At 34.0% G+C, this 21250-nt stretch overlaps 1 protein-coding gene across 1 annotated transcript in view; it reads left to right on the forward strand.

The window, feature by feature from the left end:
- Ap3s1 (adaptor related protein complex 3 subunit sigma 1) overlaps positions 1 to 21250 on the forward strand; it is a 61060-nt gene that overhangs the window by 18636 nt on the left and 21174 nt on the right. The window contains exons 3-4 of the mRNA XM_033761478.1: positions 6289 to 6380; positions 9731 to 9842. Coding sequence (XP_033617369.1) covers positions 6289 to 6380; positions 9731 to 9842 — 204 coding nt within the window. The remainder of the gene's footprint in view (positions 1 to 6288; positions 6381 to 9730; positions 9843 to 21250) is intronic.

Genomic DNA, 21250 nt, shown 5'->3' on the forward strand with positions numbered 1-21250 from the left:
TATATTTATATAAAAAGAGTAATAATAGTATGTTATGCATCGATAGTAGCAACAACTTTTCCAGGTTCTGCAGTCATCTGAACAAAATTATAGAACTGACAAATAAAAATTGTGTATATTTATGGTGTACATTTGATATTTTGATCTGTATATGTCTTCTAGAAAAAGTGATTCAGGTTAATTAGAATATATATCACCTTACCAGTTTACTCTTTGTGTGCGTGCATGTATGTGTGTGTAAAAAATGACCATCAAAAATCCTTTAGCAGCTGGGCATGGTGATGCACACCTGTTATCCTAGCACTTAGGAGGCTGAGACAGGAGGATTTCCACAAGTTGCAGGCTGGCCTGGGCTACCTAGTGAATTGAAGGCCAGCTTAAAATAGACAGTGAGATCCTATCTCAAAAAAAAAAAAAAAAAACGGAGTTAAAACATTTTTATCAGTTTTGAACTACACGGTACATTCATTGTACTTACTCTGTAGTGCAGTTGATCACTAAAACTATTCCTGTGGTGTAATTGAAATTTTGCATGCCCTGCTTAACATCTCTTTCCCATTCCTCCCCATCCTTCATCTAGGAATAAACCCATTATAGTCTGGTTGCAAATTCTGTACTCTGATCCCTCATTTCCTAATTTGTAGTTTATCCATTCATAGATATGCGTGTTAAGGAATCTAGTGGTCCATAGTTTATTATAAAAAATAACTACCCCATCTCATAAATAATTACTTCATTAGGGCAGTATTTATGTAGCTGTATCTAAATGATGTACCTGTTTTGCTGCCTCTTTTTTTATTTGTAGACATTATTATTCACTTCTGCTGTTGAACATGATTAGTTCTTCACCCTTATCACATCTGATTTTGAGCCCCCTCATAGTTATTTTATACTTTTGGTTAGATCACTGTTTACTGTTTATTAACTGTTATGTAGGCATTATCTTCATTTGTGCCATTGTTGTAATTTGTGCTTAGTTTTTTTCTTTCCTAACATTTGCTTTTCCTTGAAGATAATTGCCTTTTCCTTTTCACTTGGTTTTGTTTTTAAATTTACTTACCACTAATTTACATCTTTGTCAGCTGTCTAAATTGTGTGCATCTTCTGTTTGTTATAAATGGTGCAGGAGAGGCCATTTGGACCCAGGCTTTATGAGAGAAAAGGCTTTATTTCTGTTTGGGTGTGGACAGAGACTGAAATGGGGAAGATTTAAGCAACTAGCTAGGAGAGGGGTGGGTTTAATGTGAGAAAAAGGCTGGATTTATTCTGTCTGGATGCAGATAGGGCTGAGACTCTGAATGATTTCAGCAGCTATAATTTAAGTTTATAGAGGAAAGGAGAAGGGACTAAGGAATCTGAAGTGGAATGTGTATGGTTGAGGATCTAAGGATGGTCTAATACTGGGCTCTCCAATCTCTAAGGAGATTGTATACTTAGTCCTAAATTTTCTTTATAGCCGTCTGTTCTGTTTACTCAGAATGGCATGTTTGCTCTGAAGGTTTCTTTCTAGCCAGGTATGACACCATTTGTTTCAAATTCCTGAAGAAAACTCTTCTGAAATCTTTTGACCAGGACCCATCTATACTAATATATGCCAGTCATACTGGAATCTTTATTTTGTTGGCTTCCTATGTTGGCTGTTCAACTGCTTGATTTTATGGTTTGTTATATTATCATGGCAGAACCAGTAGCTTCTTGAGAAAAAGTTCTGGGAGATGGTTTTTATGAGACCTTGTTTGTCTAAAAAACTTTAAAATCTTGTTATAAGTATTGATTGCATATAAAATTGTAGATCAGAAATAATTTTTCCTCAGAATTATGATTGTATTGCTCCATTAAATTTTAGTTTCCAATGCTGCTATAAAAAAGTCTGTAGCAGTTCTGATACTTATTTTTTTAGGTACAACCTGATTTTACTTACCAGAAAAATTTCTTACTTGCAGTTTCTAAAAGTTTCACAGATCCTACCTATGAGTCTGTTTTCATTCACTGTTTGGGGTACTTGATGGGTTCTTTCATTACGGAAATTCTTCTGTATTAGAACCAGCTGTCACTGAGACCTCTGTCTCTCTGTACTGGGATTTGAACACAGGACATTCATGCTGAGATAATCCCCAAGGCCAGGTTCAGACTTGAACTTGTGATCCTTATGGTTCAGCCTTCCAGAGAACTGGTATTGCAGACATGGGCCACCATGCCTAGCTAATTTTAGTGTGTCACAGTATGCTTCTCTTAGCATATCAGATATATATCTTAGTTCCCTATGTTAGAATTTAGAGTCTATAGAATGAATTTGAGCATATTCTTTTTTTGTTGTTGTTTTGAGGCAGGGTCTCACTATGTAGTTCATACTGACCTGGAATTTACTAGGTAGCCCAGGCTGGTTTTAAACTCACAGTGATCCTCCTGCCTCAGCTTCCTGAGTTCTGGGATTACAGGTGTGATCTGCCACGCCCAGCCTGAGCATATTCTTTTAATTATTTAATAGGAATAGTACCAAGGAAACAGGAAGGAAGGGGCTTTTTTTTTCCTGAGACTAAAAAAAAAAAAAATTTCATAAAAGTAATAATGTTTGAATTTTATCCTAAAAAGGGTGTTACTAAAGGATAGAGTCAGAGGTTGTTGTAAGATAGAAGTAAATGGTGAAAAATTCAGGGTGGCTGGAGCAGATTGTATAAAAGTAGAGAAATAAATGAGGAAATGTCACAGGTGGGTCCGATTTAGATTCGGGGGGATATTTTGCAGTCTATTAGAAAGTTTATATATTTTAGGTCATGTAGGCAGTGTAGGTCTTTAAGAAAAGAAGTAACAAATACTGTTTGTTTTTAAGGAGGTATAGGGCAATTGAATAGGTAGACAAGTGGCAGAGAAAACATTTTGTTGGGGCTTTTGGTTTCCTCATAATAAGAATCTCAGTTGAGATGATGTCTTTGAATTCAGCTTATTTATTTAGTAGAATTAACAAATTTTTGGAAGTAAGAAAGGAGATAGTTAAGATTTCTTATATAAGAGTCTGGGATGAATAGTGATGACATTTACTGGGACTGGAAATATGTTAAGATTATGCTTTAGGAAAATTGTAATGTTTTGGTCTTCAACATGCAAGGTTTTTATATAACTTTGCAGAATACGAATAGAAATGTCCATTTTCAAACCTAGAAATACCTGTCAGCAATTCAGAAAAGAAGACAAACTTCTTTTAGACACTGAAAATGTAAGATAAGAAAATTTAGCTTCATGGTAACATGGTTGAAACCTCAAGAGTAGTTAACATTATCCAAGGAACATCATTTAGCTCTAGATGAAGGCTGGAAAGAGTTGGGTAGGAAACAGTAAAGCAGATATGAGAAAGAGAGCTGCTGTCTTATACAGTGCTTTTTCTCTCCTTTCAGTGTTCTGTGAAACAATGAATAGATATAAAATACTTAGATATTTATAAGTAATATCCTACTACATACTACAGTATGTATTTTAAAAGTTACAAATACTGTACTTTGAAGTCTCTCTTGTTTCCCTCTCTACTCAGAGATAACCAACATCCTAATTTATTTTTATTGGAGGGGGCTGGTAATCAAACCTGGGCCTCCTTGCATGGGCTAAGCAAATGTTCTACCACGGAGCTCTACCCTTAACCTCACTGAATTTTATTTTACTTATTTATTTTTTTTGTAGCAGGGATTGAACTCAGGACCTTCCACTTGTGAGGCAGGTGGTGGCACCACTGAACTAAATCCCTGGCAACCTCACTGAATTTTAAAATCAGTTGTCTTGTTTTACTACATATTTTTTGTTCTTAATTTACTGTTGTTCTGTGTTTTTGAACTTAAAAAAAGAATAATGATAGGGCTGGGGATTTGGCTTAGTGGTTCCGCTGCCTGCCTTGAAAGCACAAGGGCCTGAATTCGATTCCCATTATCCCCCCTCAAAAAAAGATAGTAAATATATTTTGAAGGGATTTGATTTTCTTAAAAAAATTATTCAGTAGTTTTTGAGTTTTATTCTTGGTATTATATCCAGCTGTAATTATTTATTTTTATTCCTGTTTAATGTTCCATGCATGAATAAGCCACAGTTTAATGTACACATGCTAACATTGATATTCTGTTAATGTAAAAAATTACATTAGTCAGTTTTCTAATATTAAACCAGACTGGCATTAATAGAATAAGTGCACATTGATCATGATGTGTTACTTTCTGTAAAAATAAATTTTATTTTTTAGTGAGACTGGCCTGTAATTTTCCCTTGTCAGACCTTTCTTGTCTAATCTAGTATGAATGTTAAATTACCCTTATAAAATGAATTGATATTTTCTAGTTTTCAGTGTGCAAGTCTTGCCTATCTTTGGTTGTATTTATTTCAAATAAATTTTTTTTTAATATTCTGAATGGGATTTTTTCTTAATATTTTTTGGTTGCTAATGTATACAAAAACTGGATTTTTTTGGTTATACTGTATTTGTATGTTTTCACTTCTCTAAATTTACTTAGTACCTCTCTTAGTTTTTTAGTGTTTTTTTAAGGATATTTTGGTATCATGTCATCTTTGAAAAGAGTTTTAGTTTTCCTCTCCCAATTTGGTAAGCTGTTGGGGAATTTTTTTTTTTTTTTAGAGAACGTCCCTTTAATTGATTTTTTTTGAAGCTAATTGTAATATAGTTAGGTAATAAAATTTTTGTAAAACTAGTTTTTCAAACTTCATTATTCATTCCTTTGATTTTTCTTTATAGTTTCTTTTTTTTTCACCTAAAATACATGTCATTAAATAATATATTGTTTAGTTTTGATTAATTTGAATTTTATTTAAATGGAATGGTTATGTATCATTTTGGTATTAGCTTGTTCTACTTCTGCTGTGAACTAAATTGAGTCTTCCCAAAATTCATATGTTGGTGCCCCGGCTCTCAGTATAATGGTATTCAGAAATAGGGTCTTTGGAAAATAAGTTTAGATGATGTCATACTGTGCAACCCTCTTGATAAGATTAATGACCTTACAAGGAGACATATTGAAGAAGTTGCTTTTGCCCCTCCCCTTGCCATGTGTAGATAAAGACTGTCATCTACTCGGTAAGAGGAGAGTCCTTCATCAGCAGTGACTATACTGTACCTTGATCTTGGAATCTAGCTTCCAGAATTGATAGAATGTAAATTTTTTATTTAACCCACCCAGTCTAAGGTATTTTGTCATGGCACACTGTGCTAAGATTGTCTTTTCCACATTAAGATTTTGAGAATCATTCATATTTACGAGTATAACTCAACTTTTTAATATGACTGCATTATATACTATACCATAATTCCACAATTATGTAAATGATGGACATGTACATTGCTTTCAGGTATTTTTCCAGCTTTTCCAAACAATGCTTTTGTGAACATTCTGTGTATCTCTTGGTGCACAGGTTAAAAGTTTATTATATCTATAATTGTCAAGATTCAGTTTTTTTAATCTTCAAAAACGGGTTTCATATTATTTAGACTATTATCTAGGAGTAAAATGCTAGTTAATGAAACTTTTCCCAAGTGATTGTACTATTATTACCCTCCCACTGCTGGGATAAAAGTTTGTTTTGGTTCCATATGTTTTATGAACATTGGATATTGTCATGCAGCACTCGTGGAGCTATCTTACTGTTTTTAAAATTTGTATCTAAGTTAATTTCTCCCTCTTCATGATTTTGCCTAATTTTATTATTTATTTATTTATATATTTGGCAAGCCAATTGTTTTTACTGGAATGTAAATTTAATGTTTATTGAAATAATTCCTTTTTTAATAATTAAATTTATCAGTACACTTTTGGTATAAATAACTGAAACAATCTTGATTTTAGGTCATACTTATACAAAGATGATGAGTAAGATGAACTCTTAAGCTCAGTCTTCATTTAATAAGGGTTAAACTTAATTGTAAGCTACAAACTTCTGTATTATTCCTTCAAATATAGATTAAAAACATGAATTTTTTGTCTCTGCTTCACTTTATTCATTTGTAAATCAGTGGACTTTGACTACTAGTGTGTGAAATTCATCTGTTTTTTTTTTTCTTGTTGGCTTTAAAACTTAGAAATAAGTTAACTTTTATTGTTAAGATGTTGATTTTTTTTCTTTTTCATTAGAAAAATGTCATGTTTTGCTCCTGTAAAGTATAATGTAAGTCAGTTCTACAAGGACACTTCTCTTAGATGGATTTACTAGACTGATATTACTGCCTTTTATTTTTAAAAATTCTAAAAATGATTTTAAACATAAAATTAATCCTAATGTATATGAATTATTCTTTCTCAGAGTGAAGATACACAACAACAAATCATCAGGGAGACTTTCCATTTGGTATCTAAGAGAGATGAAAATGTTTGTAATTTCCTAGAAGGAGGATTGTAAGTAAAATATTTCATAGACATTTCTAATTTATACTAGCTGATTAAAATATATACTATTTAGTCCATTTATAGTTTTAAAAATTTCAGTTAATTGGATTAGGTGAGTTGTCACCTATGTTATAAGCTATAAATCTAGTTCACAGATTTTTTTTTTTAAAGCTATGCAGTCTTCCTAAAAAAGTTTTAAGAGAATTTTATGTATTGGTGGTATATTTATATGGTAAAAACTCAAACATTGTAAAGAAATACAGAATATTAAATGAATCTCCCTGTCCCAACCTTAGTCTTTTTTCCCAGTTTCTTGTGTATCCTTCTAGAAAATTTATTTTGCATTTATTAACATAAAAGTATAACTTTAATCCATTTAATGTATGAGATCACCCTATATGCTTACTTACATCTTGTTTCTTTTTCTTAGTATTTTTTAAAGTTTTTTCTATAAACACAGTAATCTCATTCTTTTAACAGTGCGGTATTTCTTAGGATGTTCATAAAAATTTAGTTTATATCTTGTTATTAATTTATTTAATGAGTAAATTCCTGTTTTTCAAATACATCTTTGCATCTACTACATACCTATAGTATAAATTTAAATCCATCTAATAGATTTTTCTACCTTTAAGATGAATAAGAATTATTGTCATATTTCTTTAATTTTTTGAAATAAGGTCTTTCTGTGTATAGTTCAGGGTGGCCTTGAATTTACCATACAGCCCAGGCTGTCTGAACGTCAGCAGTCCTCCTGCCTTGGCTTTCCTAGTTCTGGGATTATTGGTGTGTGTCCCCATGTGCCTGGCTCTAATATTATAAATAAATAAATACTGTTTTGGGGGAAGGGTTGAGACAGTCTTGCAATGTAGTTCAGGATGGCTTTGAACTCACTATATAGCTCTGGCTGGCCTCAAACTCTCAGTGATCCTCCTGCCTCAGCCTGTCAGGTGCTGGGATTAATAGGTGTGTGCCACCATGCCCAACAGTAAATACTTTGAAATTGTGGATTCTATGAAAACACTTTAATCTCATATTTTCATAAATATTTCCTCTCCTGTTTATATAATTAATACACTTAAAGTATTTCCTTATTGAAAATTAAAACTAAACTTTAAATGAGTATCATTATGAATCATCAAAGATTAGTCAGAGAAATCTAGACTTTTCCATATTTTAATCTATATGATGTGGGTTATGAAAAAATTGTTCAGGTAACAGAACCTGTTCTTTTTCGATCATAAATTTATCATGTAGAAAGTTTACTTGAATTTTTTAAGGTTATCTATCATATTATACATAAATGTGTAATGCACACTTATAACTTGGAAGTTGTATATTAACTTGAGGGTTTGTTAATTAATGAAATGAGGGTCTCTCTTTGTGGCCCAGGGTTGCCTCCAACTGGTGGACTCGAAAGATTCTCTTGTCTCAGCCTTGTAAGTGCTAGTTTACAGGTCCATGGTACCATGCCTAGCTGAGTCTTCTACTTTAATGGCTGAGATACACTGTGCCTACTTCTCTTTCTGAATTTTACTTTTCTCTATCTCTTAAACCACTGTATGGTTTCATTGTCTTTGCCATTATCATCACTTTCTCTCATCTTAGCCTCTTACTTTATCTTGCAGGAAAGTTATTGTCCAGAACAATGCGTTGCATGTAGTAGACATGTAAGAACCTGATTGACTAACTACTGTTTGAACTAGAAATTTTATGGCTTGAAATTTTCTAACCTTATAAAAAGTAGGAAGTAAATATTGGAACAGTGACAAAGTGATATGTCTGGATTGTCACAGTTTTGTTGCTAAAAAATTGTTTTTCTTATTTATGTCCCTCAAATTCTTGGGCCTTAGTTTTCTCCTCTCAACTGAGATTTGGACTAAGAAGATATTTAAAATTTTGTGGCTTTATATGGTATATTATATGCCATCTAAAAATTTATATCCCAATTATATTAAGATAAAGTTTTATTTTTAAAGGCATGTTGTATACTTATCAATATATTTGGTTTCTTTTAGTAACATTATTGGCTATCTTAAAACTTACGTTTTTCAAAAGTATTTTATTGGCTATCTTAAAACTTATGTTTTTCAAAAGTTTGGTTTTCTTTTAAAGCGAAGCAAAAGAAAATATTAAATTGCTGATTCAAGATGAAGTGAAGCCTACTATTTTTATTCTTTTTGACTCAGAATAATTTTAATAAGTCAAAATATAATCTCAGAATCTAAAATGCGTTTAAATGTCTTTTCTAGAAAACTGGCATAGGAGAAATTCTTAATTCTTTTCAGCAATCACTTCTTTTGTCATAGGACACAGAGGTACTTAGAGAGTTGCTTCTATGGAATTTGGGAGTTTAGTATTAAATTTACTAAGAAATATGTGCAATTTTCCTGTGTTAAATTGTTTGTTTAACTTTCAATACATTTTAATCTTAATTTTAAATTAAGTTAATGTAATCTAGAAGTCTTTTGAGATGGTGAATGTTACTGTAAAATTAACCACAATATAGTTAAACTATTTAGAAAAACATAAGGTGTCTGAAATGATTCCTAAGTTATTATTTATAAAATGCTGAAATTCTAGTGAAAATAAATAAAAGCATCTAATGAAAGAACTGAATATCTCTTAGCTCAGTTTCCTTGCATTTATATTTCAAAATGTTGTTCTTTGGAGGAAATATTAATGGTAAATTTAAAACTTAAGAAATGTCATTCTTTGTTTTGTTTTGTTTTGTTTTCTAGTTGGTAATCAGTCTTAAGCTGTAACTTACTGTGACCTATGGAGTTAAATCTAGTAAGCACTTACAAATCCCCTATGATCTAACTTCTGCCTGTTTCTTTGATCTCTTGTTTACTAATCTTTTCTTGTCCACTGGCTGCCTTCTTCTTCCTTGAAGTTGTTACCTTAACCTGAAACACTTTTCTCTAAAGTTTTTCAAGTCTAGCTCCTAACCATTAGACCACAGGCTGAATGTCACTTTCTGAATACCCAATCTGAAGTAGTGAAACCCTCAATATGACATTGTCCTGTTTTGACTCTGTAGCACTTTACAATATTTGATAATTTTCTTACTTACTTATTGCTCCTATCGGTGTCTGGCACATAGTAGTTACTCAGTAATTTTGTGAATGAAATAATGAATTAAAATTGAGCACTGACTTCACTAGCTTCTTTTACTTGACATTTCTAAAGAAAACAGCCATCTTAATTAGTTTCTGAAATAATTACACTTTAGTGATACTCCACCATTACTTTTCATTTTATAAAAGTCTTTTAAACAAATTGTTAATTTATTTGAGCTAATAAAAATGTTTTGCATTTTGTTCCATATAACATTTCAATTTTGTTTTGTCATTTAGATTAATTGGAGGATCTGACAACAAACTGATTTATAGACATTATGCAACACTATATTTTGTCTTCTGTGTGGATTCTTCAGAAAGTGAACTTGGCATTTTAGATTTAATTCAAGTAAGTTAACATTTGCCTTTTACTGTATTAAATAACAATTTTGCATTTATGATTTCTTTAAAACTTTTATATTCAAAATTTTCTAAGATGTTTTGTTTGGTGAGAAATAAAAGTGTTCCATAGTAGATATTGGGGGATTAGAGAGGAATGGGGATATAGAAGCAAGGCAACTAATCTGATTAAAACTAATCTCATCATGCCTTTTTTTTTCTGCTCTTCATGAGTTACTACAAGGAGCCCAAGATTCATGAGCTTCTTACCATGTGTATCCAAATCTGACCCTAAAACCTACTTCTTCTTGTCTCCTGAAAAATCTTTCATAATGTCCCTGACACTCAAAGTTACTCATCAGAAAATTCTTCCTCTTTAATCTCTTTTGTTAATATACTTCACATTTTGCTGTGTTGAGTCTTGCTTCCTTTGTGACGCTACCTTCAACCACTTCAAATATCTACTTTCATAGTTACTTTTTTCATATCCTTGACACTGAAACTTGTTCGCTTTGCTTCTTCAAGAATATCCTCTGTTCTAAAACATTTCTAGATTTTATCTTATGTTATCAAATTATTCCACATCCTACCCATTTGGTTGCAGTCATTTCTTTCTACCTCTACCATTCATTGGAGATTTTGTCAGCAGCTGTCAAGAATCTGACATTTTATTCTACTTGTAAGCTGATAGGTTAACCTACCACAGTTTGATGGAAAAGACCCAAGTTCAATCCCTGGTACCAAAAAATCCCCAAAAACAAAAAACAAAAAAACCCACAGTTTGATGGATGCTGACAGAATACAGAAGACATCTAGGCCAGAAACAGTGGACTTTATTACTAACATTATTCATAAAAAAGAAAAAAATACAGCATTTGCTTGCACTGGTTCCTTGGTTGTGAAAAGGCTGATAAGGCCAGGCAAAACTTGATCTCGTTGATTGAACTGCAAGTGAGGGACCCCAAACTTAGGCAACTGCAAGTCTTTTATAATGAACAGGAAGAATATCTGCCCTTATTTGGAAGGAAGAGGTTATCTCTTCTAAGGGAGAAGGTAAACCTCTTTCTTTGAAAGAAGGTATTATTTTCCAAGGGTGTTTGTTTTAAGCATACTTGAAAATATAGTCCAGAATAGAAACAATGAGTAACTCTCCTCTAAATGTGTACAGAAACATGAAACCTATAGATAAATTGTCTCTTAAAAGATCTTGTTTCTTAGTTCACAAACATTTATTCCAGTACTGCTTATATTATAATTCTTGGTGATTTCATTGTGCATGTGGATAATAATTCTTCCTGTAAACTGGTGACTTAAAACCTGAAACTCCTCCACAATGAATTTTGCCTTTTATCCCATTTTAATACTTATTTCTAGACCTCATTTTTATCTAGATGACAACCAATCCTTTATCTCAGTTTCACAGTTTCTTCCATCAACTACCTCTTATCTTTTCATGTTCTTATTTTTATCACTCTTAATAGACTTTGGGTCTCTCAGTTTTGTAAATTTATCATTTTTTCACTCTCTTTGATCCTGTTGATGTTTTGCCTTTCCTTATTCAAATTAAATTCCTTGGTCAGTCAAGATAAGCATATCATTTTATTCTATTCTCAGCAGAGCATAGGTGACTAATACAATCCCTAATATCATTGTCTTTAATGCTACTCAGTAATCACATTTTAGGTTTTTTGTCCTTTACTGTCTCATATTCCTAGATGACTTACAGATACATTGTTTTCTTCAAATCTCTAGGACTTCAACACATTCCTTCCTATATTACAGTTAGAGAACTTCCATATATTCCACTATCTACCTAGCTACTTACATCTGTGACCTTGTATTGTGCTCTGTCTTTTGTGAGTGTCACTATGCTCCTAGCTCAGGCCAAACCTATACTACTAAATTAGTTTCACCTCTTCACTGCTCTAGCACTCCTTCCCTTTTGTGTTATTTTTTCTCTGTCTTCTGAATTATTCTTACCAGCATTGCTGAATCCAAGGATTCTCACCAGTGGTCCTTTATTTTGGTATATGTGCTACTAAAGGAAGCATTTGACTCAGATTGTTGATCCTTCTTCTCCCTGAAACATTTTCTTTCCTTGGTTTCTAGGACAATTTACTTCTCCAAATGTTGATTATGCCTTGGGTTCCAACTTTCAATTTCTTTTCTTTTTTTTGGCTCTATTCATTTGCTAGGTGGTTTTTATTCCAATATTATCTATATATGGGTGGCACCAAAATTTGAATATTCAATCCAGATCTTACCTTTTAGTTGCTGTCTTGATTATCCACCTGCTTACTCAACTGCCCTCTGGATATCTCTACTTGGTATCTTACAAAGGTCTCAAACTTAATGTGTCCTCAACTAAGGTCTGGATGGTCCATCAAATAGTTGTACTTCCCTCAGTTTCTCCTTATCAGTTAATAACAACTTTGTTCTTCCAGGGGAGTCAGCCAAATACATAGGTATTTATCTTTCATTCTCATTTTTCGTCTGCCCTTCCCCATCTGCTATCTGCTTCTTCGGCAGATCCTATTGGATCTACAGAATCTAGTCAGATTCACGTTGGTCTAAGCCACTACAGTTCTTGCTTGCATTATTAGCTTTGTGACTGGTCTTCCTGCTTCCACTGTTTTTGTTTAGTTTTGTTTTGTTTTGTTTTGTTTTCTCTCTGTTTTTACTCAATGCAATAGCCAGAGTGATACTATTGAGATATGCTGCATCTTACATTCTTTCATTTTGAAGTCTTCAGTAACTTCATTGTGCATTCAAGTAATAGCCAAATTCTTTTCAAGGTACCCTGGAGTTCATTCCTACACACCAACTGCTGGCTCTTCAGGCAAGCCATTGTGGGCTAACAGGCAGACCCAGACTTTTAATATGAGAAGCCAATTTATGAATTTGTAGCTTGCTCAGGGTGGTCTCCATCAGTTCAGAAAGTTCTTTGCATATGCCTGTCACTTTAAGAGTTTTGCCTGTTATCTTCCAGCAAATTGTTTCTATTTTAATATTTAGACCTTTGATCCATTTTTATTTTAATTTTGTACATGGTAGGATATATTGATCTAGATTTGGTCTTCACTTGGATAGCCAGTTTTCCCAACACCATTTGCTGAGAATCTTTCTTAAAATTTGTGAAGAGTCTTTCTTCCAAGTGTATTTTTTCCCCCACATTGTCGAAGATCCTATAGCTGAATGTACCTTGGCTTTTGTTAATCAGTAGGTGTTCTCTCCAAGTTTTTATGAGCACTTGGTCTCCAGTGTAGATATTAGGTGGTTCCCTTGGGTCAGGAGGACTCTATTCCTATACATTTGGGTAGCTTGTTTTACTTGGCCCTGATGATATATTATACAAGTGTGTGGTCTCTGGGTCAACTAACATCAGAGGATAGACATGACCTCACATATCGTATCTCAAATGGGCTAAGACTTAGCCCAGTCTGGGGCATGTAACAAATCTTATGAGCACTATTGGCAGCAATCACAGCCAGGACTCAGATATCTCTAGGCACAGTTTTGCCAGACCACTCTTCAAGCTCTGATTGGCTCTCTCTACCTTTCCAGAAGACTAAGACCACCAAGTGAAATGGAGATAGTACTTTATTCCTAAAGCCTTTGCCAATCCCTGAGTTGAGAGGTAAAAGAAATTCATTGTCACTCTGAAGAGACTAGGGTAGCCCAAATCGGGTGATGATTTCTTAAAGAAGCACTGTGACAACCTTAGTAGCTTTTTCTGAATGGGTAGGGTAGGCTTCAGTCCAGCGTGTTGTTCGGTTAGGACCAGCATCTCTTTAAATCCTTCACATAGTGGCATATTGGTAAAGTAATTGTCAGTCCTCTCCAGGATATGTCCCTCTCTTCTGTACAGGTTCTAATAAAGGAGGTTTGGGTGTGCCTGGGTTATTATAGGCACAGGTAGTTACTGCTTGTTCTAGTCCTGTGAAAACTCAAATGACCATTTCCAATTTAGCATTCTAGAAAAAATTATGAAGTGTTTTTATATACTTCCATTGTGTCCCTTGAAGAACAACCAGTTTTTTTCCTAAATACCACAAGTTCCTTTTTAATTCCCACTTTATCTTCCTGAGAAATATAGACTGGTTTTAGTAGTTCCTCAGAAGTGGGAATAAGGCTAGGGCCTTAAGGGGTGTTAGGGCTGCCCTTTTTGCTTCCTTGTTAGCCTTTTTATTTCCCAGTGAGACTTCAGACATGTCTCTTTGATGCTCTTTACAGTGCATGACCATGACCTGATTGGGAAGATGGAGTTGCAGGAGTTGGAGAATTTCCTTCCTGTGTTTTATATAGACAATTGGTAGTCAGTAAAGCCCATTCCTTACAGAGTGCTGCATGAGTGTGTAGCACCAGAAAGGCATATAATGGAATTAGTATAGATGTTTAACCTTCTCCTTCTTCTAACATCATTACTGAAGTAAGAGCTCTTACCTCTGCCTTTTGAGCAGAGGTTCTTAGAGGAAGAAGTTTGGCTTCAGGGGTCTATTGTGAGTTGACAATTGCATAACCTGTCTTTTGATGTCTTTTTTGGATGAAGCTAGTTCCATCAGTGAACCACACCTCCTCAGGATCTTGGAGGGGCATGTCATTGATATTCTGGGTACTTGCATAAGTCCAGGAGGTTACTTATTCACAGGAGTGGCTAACTTTGGGCAGAGAAGTAAGGAATTTCCAGTTAGGGGTCCTCTTAACTCACACTATGGCTATAGACTTAGAGGAGAGTTTTCCAGAGAAGGAAATCAAAATAGAATGGAGCCACCCCTGTATTAGTAATCAGTTGAATTGGCTCACCCATGAGCCATGTCCCTCTTCTGAGTCTAGATTGCTGAACACAGAAAAGGCCATGTCCAGCAGTTGAGCCATAGGTGTCTGTGGACCCATCTGAAGTTTTTGTAGCCTGTGCCAAATATCTGGGGCTGCAAACGGGAATGTCATCTCATTCAATAGCAAACAAATTAAGAGTCTGGATGTAGGAAGATAAAGTTGTGTGTGTGTGTGTGTGTGTGTGTGTGTGTGTGTGTGTGTGTATCTTTTAAATCTAAGACTGAGAACTAGTTAATGTCACTGAAAATTGGGGTGAGAATTGTATATGGATCTGCCATTAGAGGATGTATTGGAATGACAGCCTCCTTAATGAGTCAGAGGTACTGTACCATCCCCACCTCTCCTGATGAGTATATTTACAAAAAACTCAGCACACCTTTTTATCTCCATGGTAAGACCAGCTGATAAATCAGACATCATTCTTAGTCCCCCACTAGTATCACAGTCCCAGTCAGGTTCTTTTGAATGGAGAATAATCTTTCCAGGATGGTTTCGTTCCCTTTTTAAAGAACGTTGCTTATTTGCATAGTTCCTAGCCTCTTGTACACCTGTAACTGAGAAGAGGGCCTGTGTTATTGGCCTAGGGACTAAAAGAAGGAGGTGGAAGAGACCTCACAGTATTATCAAACAGATCAGAGAGACACACATCCCTCTGAGAGACAAGTAGGGGTTCCAGGACAGGATCTTCCTAGTTTTTGAACATTTGCTGTGATAGAGTCACAAAAGCCTGTGCTTCATTCCACCTTTGATATTTTAAGCAGAAGTACCGTAACTGGAGAGTAGTTCTGTAGAGTATCATTCCTTACCCATCTTTTGTCACCATCCAGTTCATATTGGAACCAAACTGTATTGCTGCAGTAGATAAGCTGTTTCTATTTTAAATTGTCAGGATCAAACTTTTCCCATTCATCAAGGATACTGCCTAGTGGCCAAGTTGGTGGAAATCTGCATGGTGGTGAGATCCAAGCGGTTTCCCAGATTTCGCATTGGTTATTCCTGGGGCTTACGAGGAAGAAGACAGCTAGTCTAGACCTTAGGCTGTTGTCCTGTGCAGAAGGAGGAGGCCTGTGTGTTCACAAAGCACCCATTGTGAGACTCTAATAGACCAGACATATGTTTCTCTGTGAACCTTAGGTTGATGCTGGCATCATTAACCACAGAAGAAAGCCCCCTGAGTGCTTTTGTCTCTGTATTGGGGCCAGTGGCTCATTAGAAAGAAGGGGGTTAATTCCACTTCCTGGCCTAACCTAGTCCTTTAACTTCTATGAAGTAAGGATAGAATTTCCCCAAGCAAATTTCCTTTGACTACCTAGTTGAACCACTCAAATGACTCTTTAGCAGTATGATCATATTGGGGGGAAAATTGTTGGATATATTCCAATAGGAAAGAAGCATAAGAATGGGGATGGCTATGCCTTTGTATACTAAAAGTTACTTTAGTTAGGTTTTAAATGCAGTTTTGCTCAGTAGGTTTACTGTATAGGCAAAGAGTGAATACTCAGAATCATTTTAGAAAAATTTTACCTCCTACACCGTATTGTGTTATCAGTAGACCTAAAACTTTTCATTCTCAGATTTTTTTCTCATTTCTCTGGGAAACCAGAAAAATATTTCTACAACTAATTTGAATTAAAGACTGTTAGAGTTGCTCAGCATTTCTAATATTCTTTTCTCATACTGTTTTCATGATTAATAATTTCCAGTATATTATATTCCAGTATATTCCAGAATAACTTCCAGTAATTCAAAATGTAATGACCACTTTTTTTACATTGTTGCTTGTTCATAATAAATCCTGGTATCAAATTTGGTGATACCTATTTTGTTAATATACACTATTTTGTTGCCATGTCACCAGTCTGCTTGAGAGGCATCACAGTATCAAGTTGGTATTTACAGGTAACTGAATCTCAGCTCTGTAATTTAACAGTTAGATAACTTTGTAAATTACTTAACTTTTGTCTTTTCCCAGTTTTCTTTTATGTAAGTACAGCTGTTCATACCTACCTTGTCAGCATTTTTGTAAGAATTAGAGCTAATAATATAAGCAGCCAGTGTAAGGCCTAGAATATAATAGACACATTACTACTTACTTCATACTGATAAACAAAGTCCTTTGGAACTCGACTACTTAGAATCAGAATTTTGGAGCTGGAAGCCACTTAAAATTTGTTTTCTCTTTTGTGATATATGAATAGGAGAGAGATTTCAGCTAATGCTTGTGTTTTCCTGTGATCTAAGGTAAATTGCTTATTTCCTACTGTAGTACATTTGTTTTAAGGGAAGTATTAAATTTAAAGGAAGAGAGTTCTTTTGAGCTTAACTAAAAGAAGTATTTTTAAAATTTTTTAAACATTAAGAAATACTGAAATTATTTCAGACTTTCTAAAGAGTGACAAACATAAGCCAGGCATGGTAGTGCATGCCTAAATCCCAGCACATGGGAGGCTGAGGCAGGAGGATCACCATGAGTTTGAGGCCAGCCTGAGCTAAAAAAAGAAAATTGGTGAACACTATAAAGAATTCTCACTTAACATACATGTTCACCCAACCTCTTCAAGTTTAACATTTTTTTATAAGTACATTATAATTATTAAAAGCAGGAAATTCATATTGATCACATTACTGTTATCTAATCTCTAATGTAGGCTTTCTTTAAAATTTACTTGGTACATTCACTTTGATCACTTGGTTAAAGTGACTCCTGCCAGACCTGGCTACTGTAAAGTTCTGTTTTCCTTTTGTGCTAATTATGTTACGGGGACTATTCTGTTTCTTATCATATATTTGTTCATTAATTTTGGTACACATTAGTGATTTTTGTCTGAAACAGCTATGTGTGGTATTTTTCCCTTCATGCCTTCTGTATTTATTAGTTTAAATTTTATTATAAAGAAAGATGTTCTAATATTTTTAATCAGTTTATTTTGTTTTAAATCAGTGCTCAAAATACCAATTGTAGTATACTAAATTATAGATTAAAAACATTTCTCTGAAGGCCAAATACCATTTTAACAACAAACTTACTGGGAACTTAGAATAAAATGTGTCAGTACAATGGTTTTATAAAATATTCTTGTGAGTAGCTTTTGCACTCACTAAGAAATTACTCAGCGCTGCTTTCATTTTTAATGTTTTGATTTATTTCTTATAAATCAAAACATTGCTTTTCTAAATTTAACATACAAGTCATGCTAAGTCATATAAGTGCAAGGGCTCAAAAAAAAAAAAAGTCTGGTCATATAGTTCAGTGTGAAGTCACTGGATTCAATTCCTAGTACCATGAAGGGAAAAAACAAACAAAAAAACTGGAAGATGTTCTATGCTGAAAAAGGTCATATAGCAGTGTGAAGTCACTGGATTCAATTCCTAGTACCATGAAGGGAAAAAACAAACAAAAAAACTGGAAGATGTTCTATGCTGAAAATTTTAAGGCTTAACTATTTGAATACCAAGTATACAGTTTATTTCTGAACTTAACATGGAAATATTAATACTGTCAGCTTATTTCCTCATTTCTATTACTTTACATTTTCCTGGATTAGAAATAACTGGTTATTTTATAAGAAAATAAATAATAAGAATTATATTTCTTATTTCTTATCCATCAATTTATAGGCTGTGGCCAGATCCTGAGATTATTATTTTCCTAATACACTGATAGCAGGAATACTAATAGCAGGGATATTACTGTATTAATATTCTTAAATATGTTTCCAATTCTTGTACTGAAGACATTTCCTGTTTTTAGCACCTCCCCCTCCTTTAAAGAATCTGAGGCTTAGGTTTAAATAATCTTCCCTAGAAAGTCTCAGAGTCAGAGGCACATCTGGAATATAAGTATAGACATATGTCACTTAATGTCATTGTGGAGAGGACAGTGGTCCCACAAGAATATAAAGCTAAAAAAATCCTAACACCTAGGAAGTTACAGCTGTTCTGCTGTTAACACCTAACTGATGAGTTTGTACTGATGCTGGTGTGATGAACATACTGTGTTGCTAGGATGTAGGACATACAGCTATGTTCATTACAGAATGCCTGAATATTGATAAGAAACTAATGCTGGCCTATGTATTTACTGTATTTATTGATCATACTATATTTTTTATTGTTTTCTCAGCGTGTATTCCTACTTATTTAAAAAGGAGTTTACTATAAAACAGTATGCTGTGCTATGCTGGCAGCAGCCTCATACACCTCATGTTCACCATGTCTCTTGATTACAACATTTTCTCTTATGCTTGATTTAATGTTGTTTTTTGCTCATTGTAGCCCTAAGACCAGTAGGCTCTGCCATATGTACCATGAGCCTAAGTAGACTATGCCTTCCAGGTTTGTAGAAGTGTACTGTGTGATGTTTGCACAGTAACAGAATCACCAAAGGATGCATTTCTTAGGACATATCCCTTGATCATTAAGCCATGTGTGACTATTTAGTATAACTAAGTACTAAGCTATCTCATAGTAGGTTCCTGTTACTGTTTGTGGCCTGAGCGTAAAGATTTTTCATTAAAGCTAGAAGAAACATAGGGAAGTTCTCTTGATAGTGCAGGAAAAGGGAATCCTGATTATATATGGATGTGGCATTTTTCTATGTCTTTTATATTTGTTTTTGGAGTATTAAAATGAAAAAACTTGTATGATTCTTTCTGTAAATTAAAAGCAATTTCTCTTATATTAGCCTTTATTTTCTGGTACTGGGGATCGCACTCCGGCTCTTGTGCTTGCAAAGCAGGTGCTGGAACCACTGAGCTAAATCCCCGGCCCTCGTGTTAGCCTTTAAATTTCGTGAGCCAAACATTGTCTTTGATTTTATATCTCTGTCACTCGAGCAGCTGATTACTTGATGGATACTCTGTTGTATTAACAACTGTAAACTTTGTATCATTTTTTAGGTGAAACACAAGAGGGTGCTATTTACTGTATTGCTTTTGGTTTTAACCGTTTTTTTCTTTCTCCTTGTGAAATTATAATACATTGGTAGATTGTTGTTGTTTTGCTTCCAGGTTAGAAATTGTTGCTAAATCAAAGGAAAATGCAGAGGCTTTTTTGAAGAGGGTCTTTGATTTCTTTTTAAGCCAAACTTAATATTTGAGTGCTTTAAATCTTAAGCATTTCTTTCATAAATTAAGAACATGTTGTTAGGACACTTTTTTTCCTGAATACCCACATTTTTGTGGTTGATGTTCTAGCTTAATAAATATGGGTAGTATTTTTCTATGTCAACAACCAGATCACAGAGTCTAGCAATTGGAAAATGCTGTAAGACTGGTTCTACTTCTATCTTAATTTACTTTTTTTCTTCAACATTTATTCACTCCAAAATTTAAGTGTACAGAGAAGTACAGAGGATTAGCCAGGGATCCACTACCACAATTCAAGGCTTGCTAGCATTTTGCTATATTTACTTTTCATATTTGAGAATATGGATATGTGGATGTATAGCATGTTTTTGCTGAACTTTTGAAGAGTAAGTTGTAGATATTTTGACACTTTATCTGTAAGTACTGCAGCAGGCATCTCAGAATGCTGACATTCTCCTCTATAACTGCAGTGCTTTTGTCACATAGAAGAGAGTAACAGTTGTGCAATACAGTTGGATGTCTATACCATGCTCATTTCTCTATTGATAAGAAAGGATATACCACTTCTGCCTTAGCTACATCTTTTACCATACATGGTTGATTACCATCTTGATTTGTGTGTTGCTTTTGGTTATTTCTTTGGTCAACTTCAAAGTGACTGACTTTTTTTTCTATAATACTAATCATTTGATGAGAGTAGGCCTGATGTATCTGGTGGTTTTCTCATGGCTTTATCTTGCTTACTCTCCCCTGTATTTCCTGTGAACTGGAAGTTAGGTACATCAGCCTTATCAGGTTCTAGTTCAGCATTTTCAGCTAGAATATGAACTATAAGATGCTGTTTACTTTCTATAGAACTGTGTCGGGAGACACATGCCATCCAATGGGCTTGCTATACTTCATTCTATGTTTGCTCTCTTGTTTGGTAAACACAAGATCTCTTCAGTGTGAAGGTACATATTCCCCTTTGCATTTTTTTTATCATTTTTAATTTTATTGGTACAATTTAGATTTACACAGTAGTCATTTTGAATGTGAAATGCACACTACTAGCGGCCATTTGTGTGCTGTTTTGTGAACATTCTATCTAAATAGTTCAGCTAAATCTTTATGGTAATCTAGAAAGGTAACTAGTTTTATCACCTCTTTTTTTTCATAGTTCTGAGATTATTTTCTGCTGCTTTGTGATTCACTAGCGGCACACCCCATGCTCTCAATATTTTTCCCTATGTAGTCTTGCTTATTCATTAGGTTCTACTAATTTTTTACAAGTATGGATATATAAATGAAGGGAAACTATTTTAATAGCATTTTCACCAGAATAGTCAAATTTAACAGTTAAAAAGGATAGCAGCAATATATGCATAAGCAAAGTAATAGAAGTGACAATAAAAATTAAAAGTAAGCATAAAAAGAAAAGGAATACTGAAAACATGGTTCTGATTCTGGCTCTCTCTCTTTTTTTTTTTTTTTTTTTTTTTTTTTTTTTTTTTTT

The sequence above is a fragment of the Fukomys damarensis genome, unplaced genomic scaffold, assembly GCF_012274545.1.
Source record: "Fukomys damarensis isolate Sample0158 unplaced genomic scaffold, DMR_v1.0_HiC HiC_scaffold_9, whole genome shotgun sequence".
NCBI classification, from domain to species: Eukaryota; Metazoa; Chordata; class Mammalia; order Rodentia; family Bathyergidae; genus Fukomys; species Fukomys damarensis.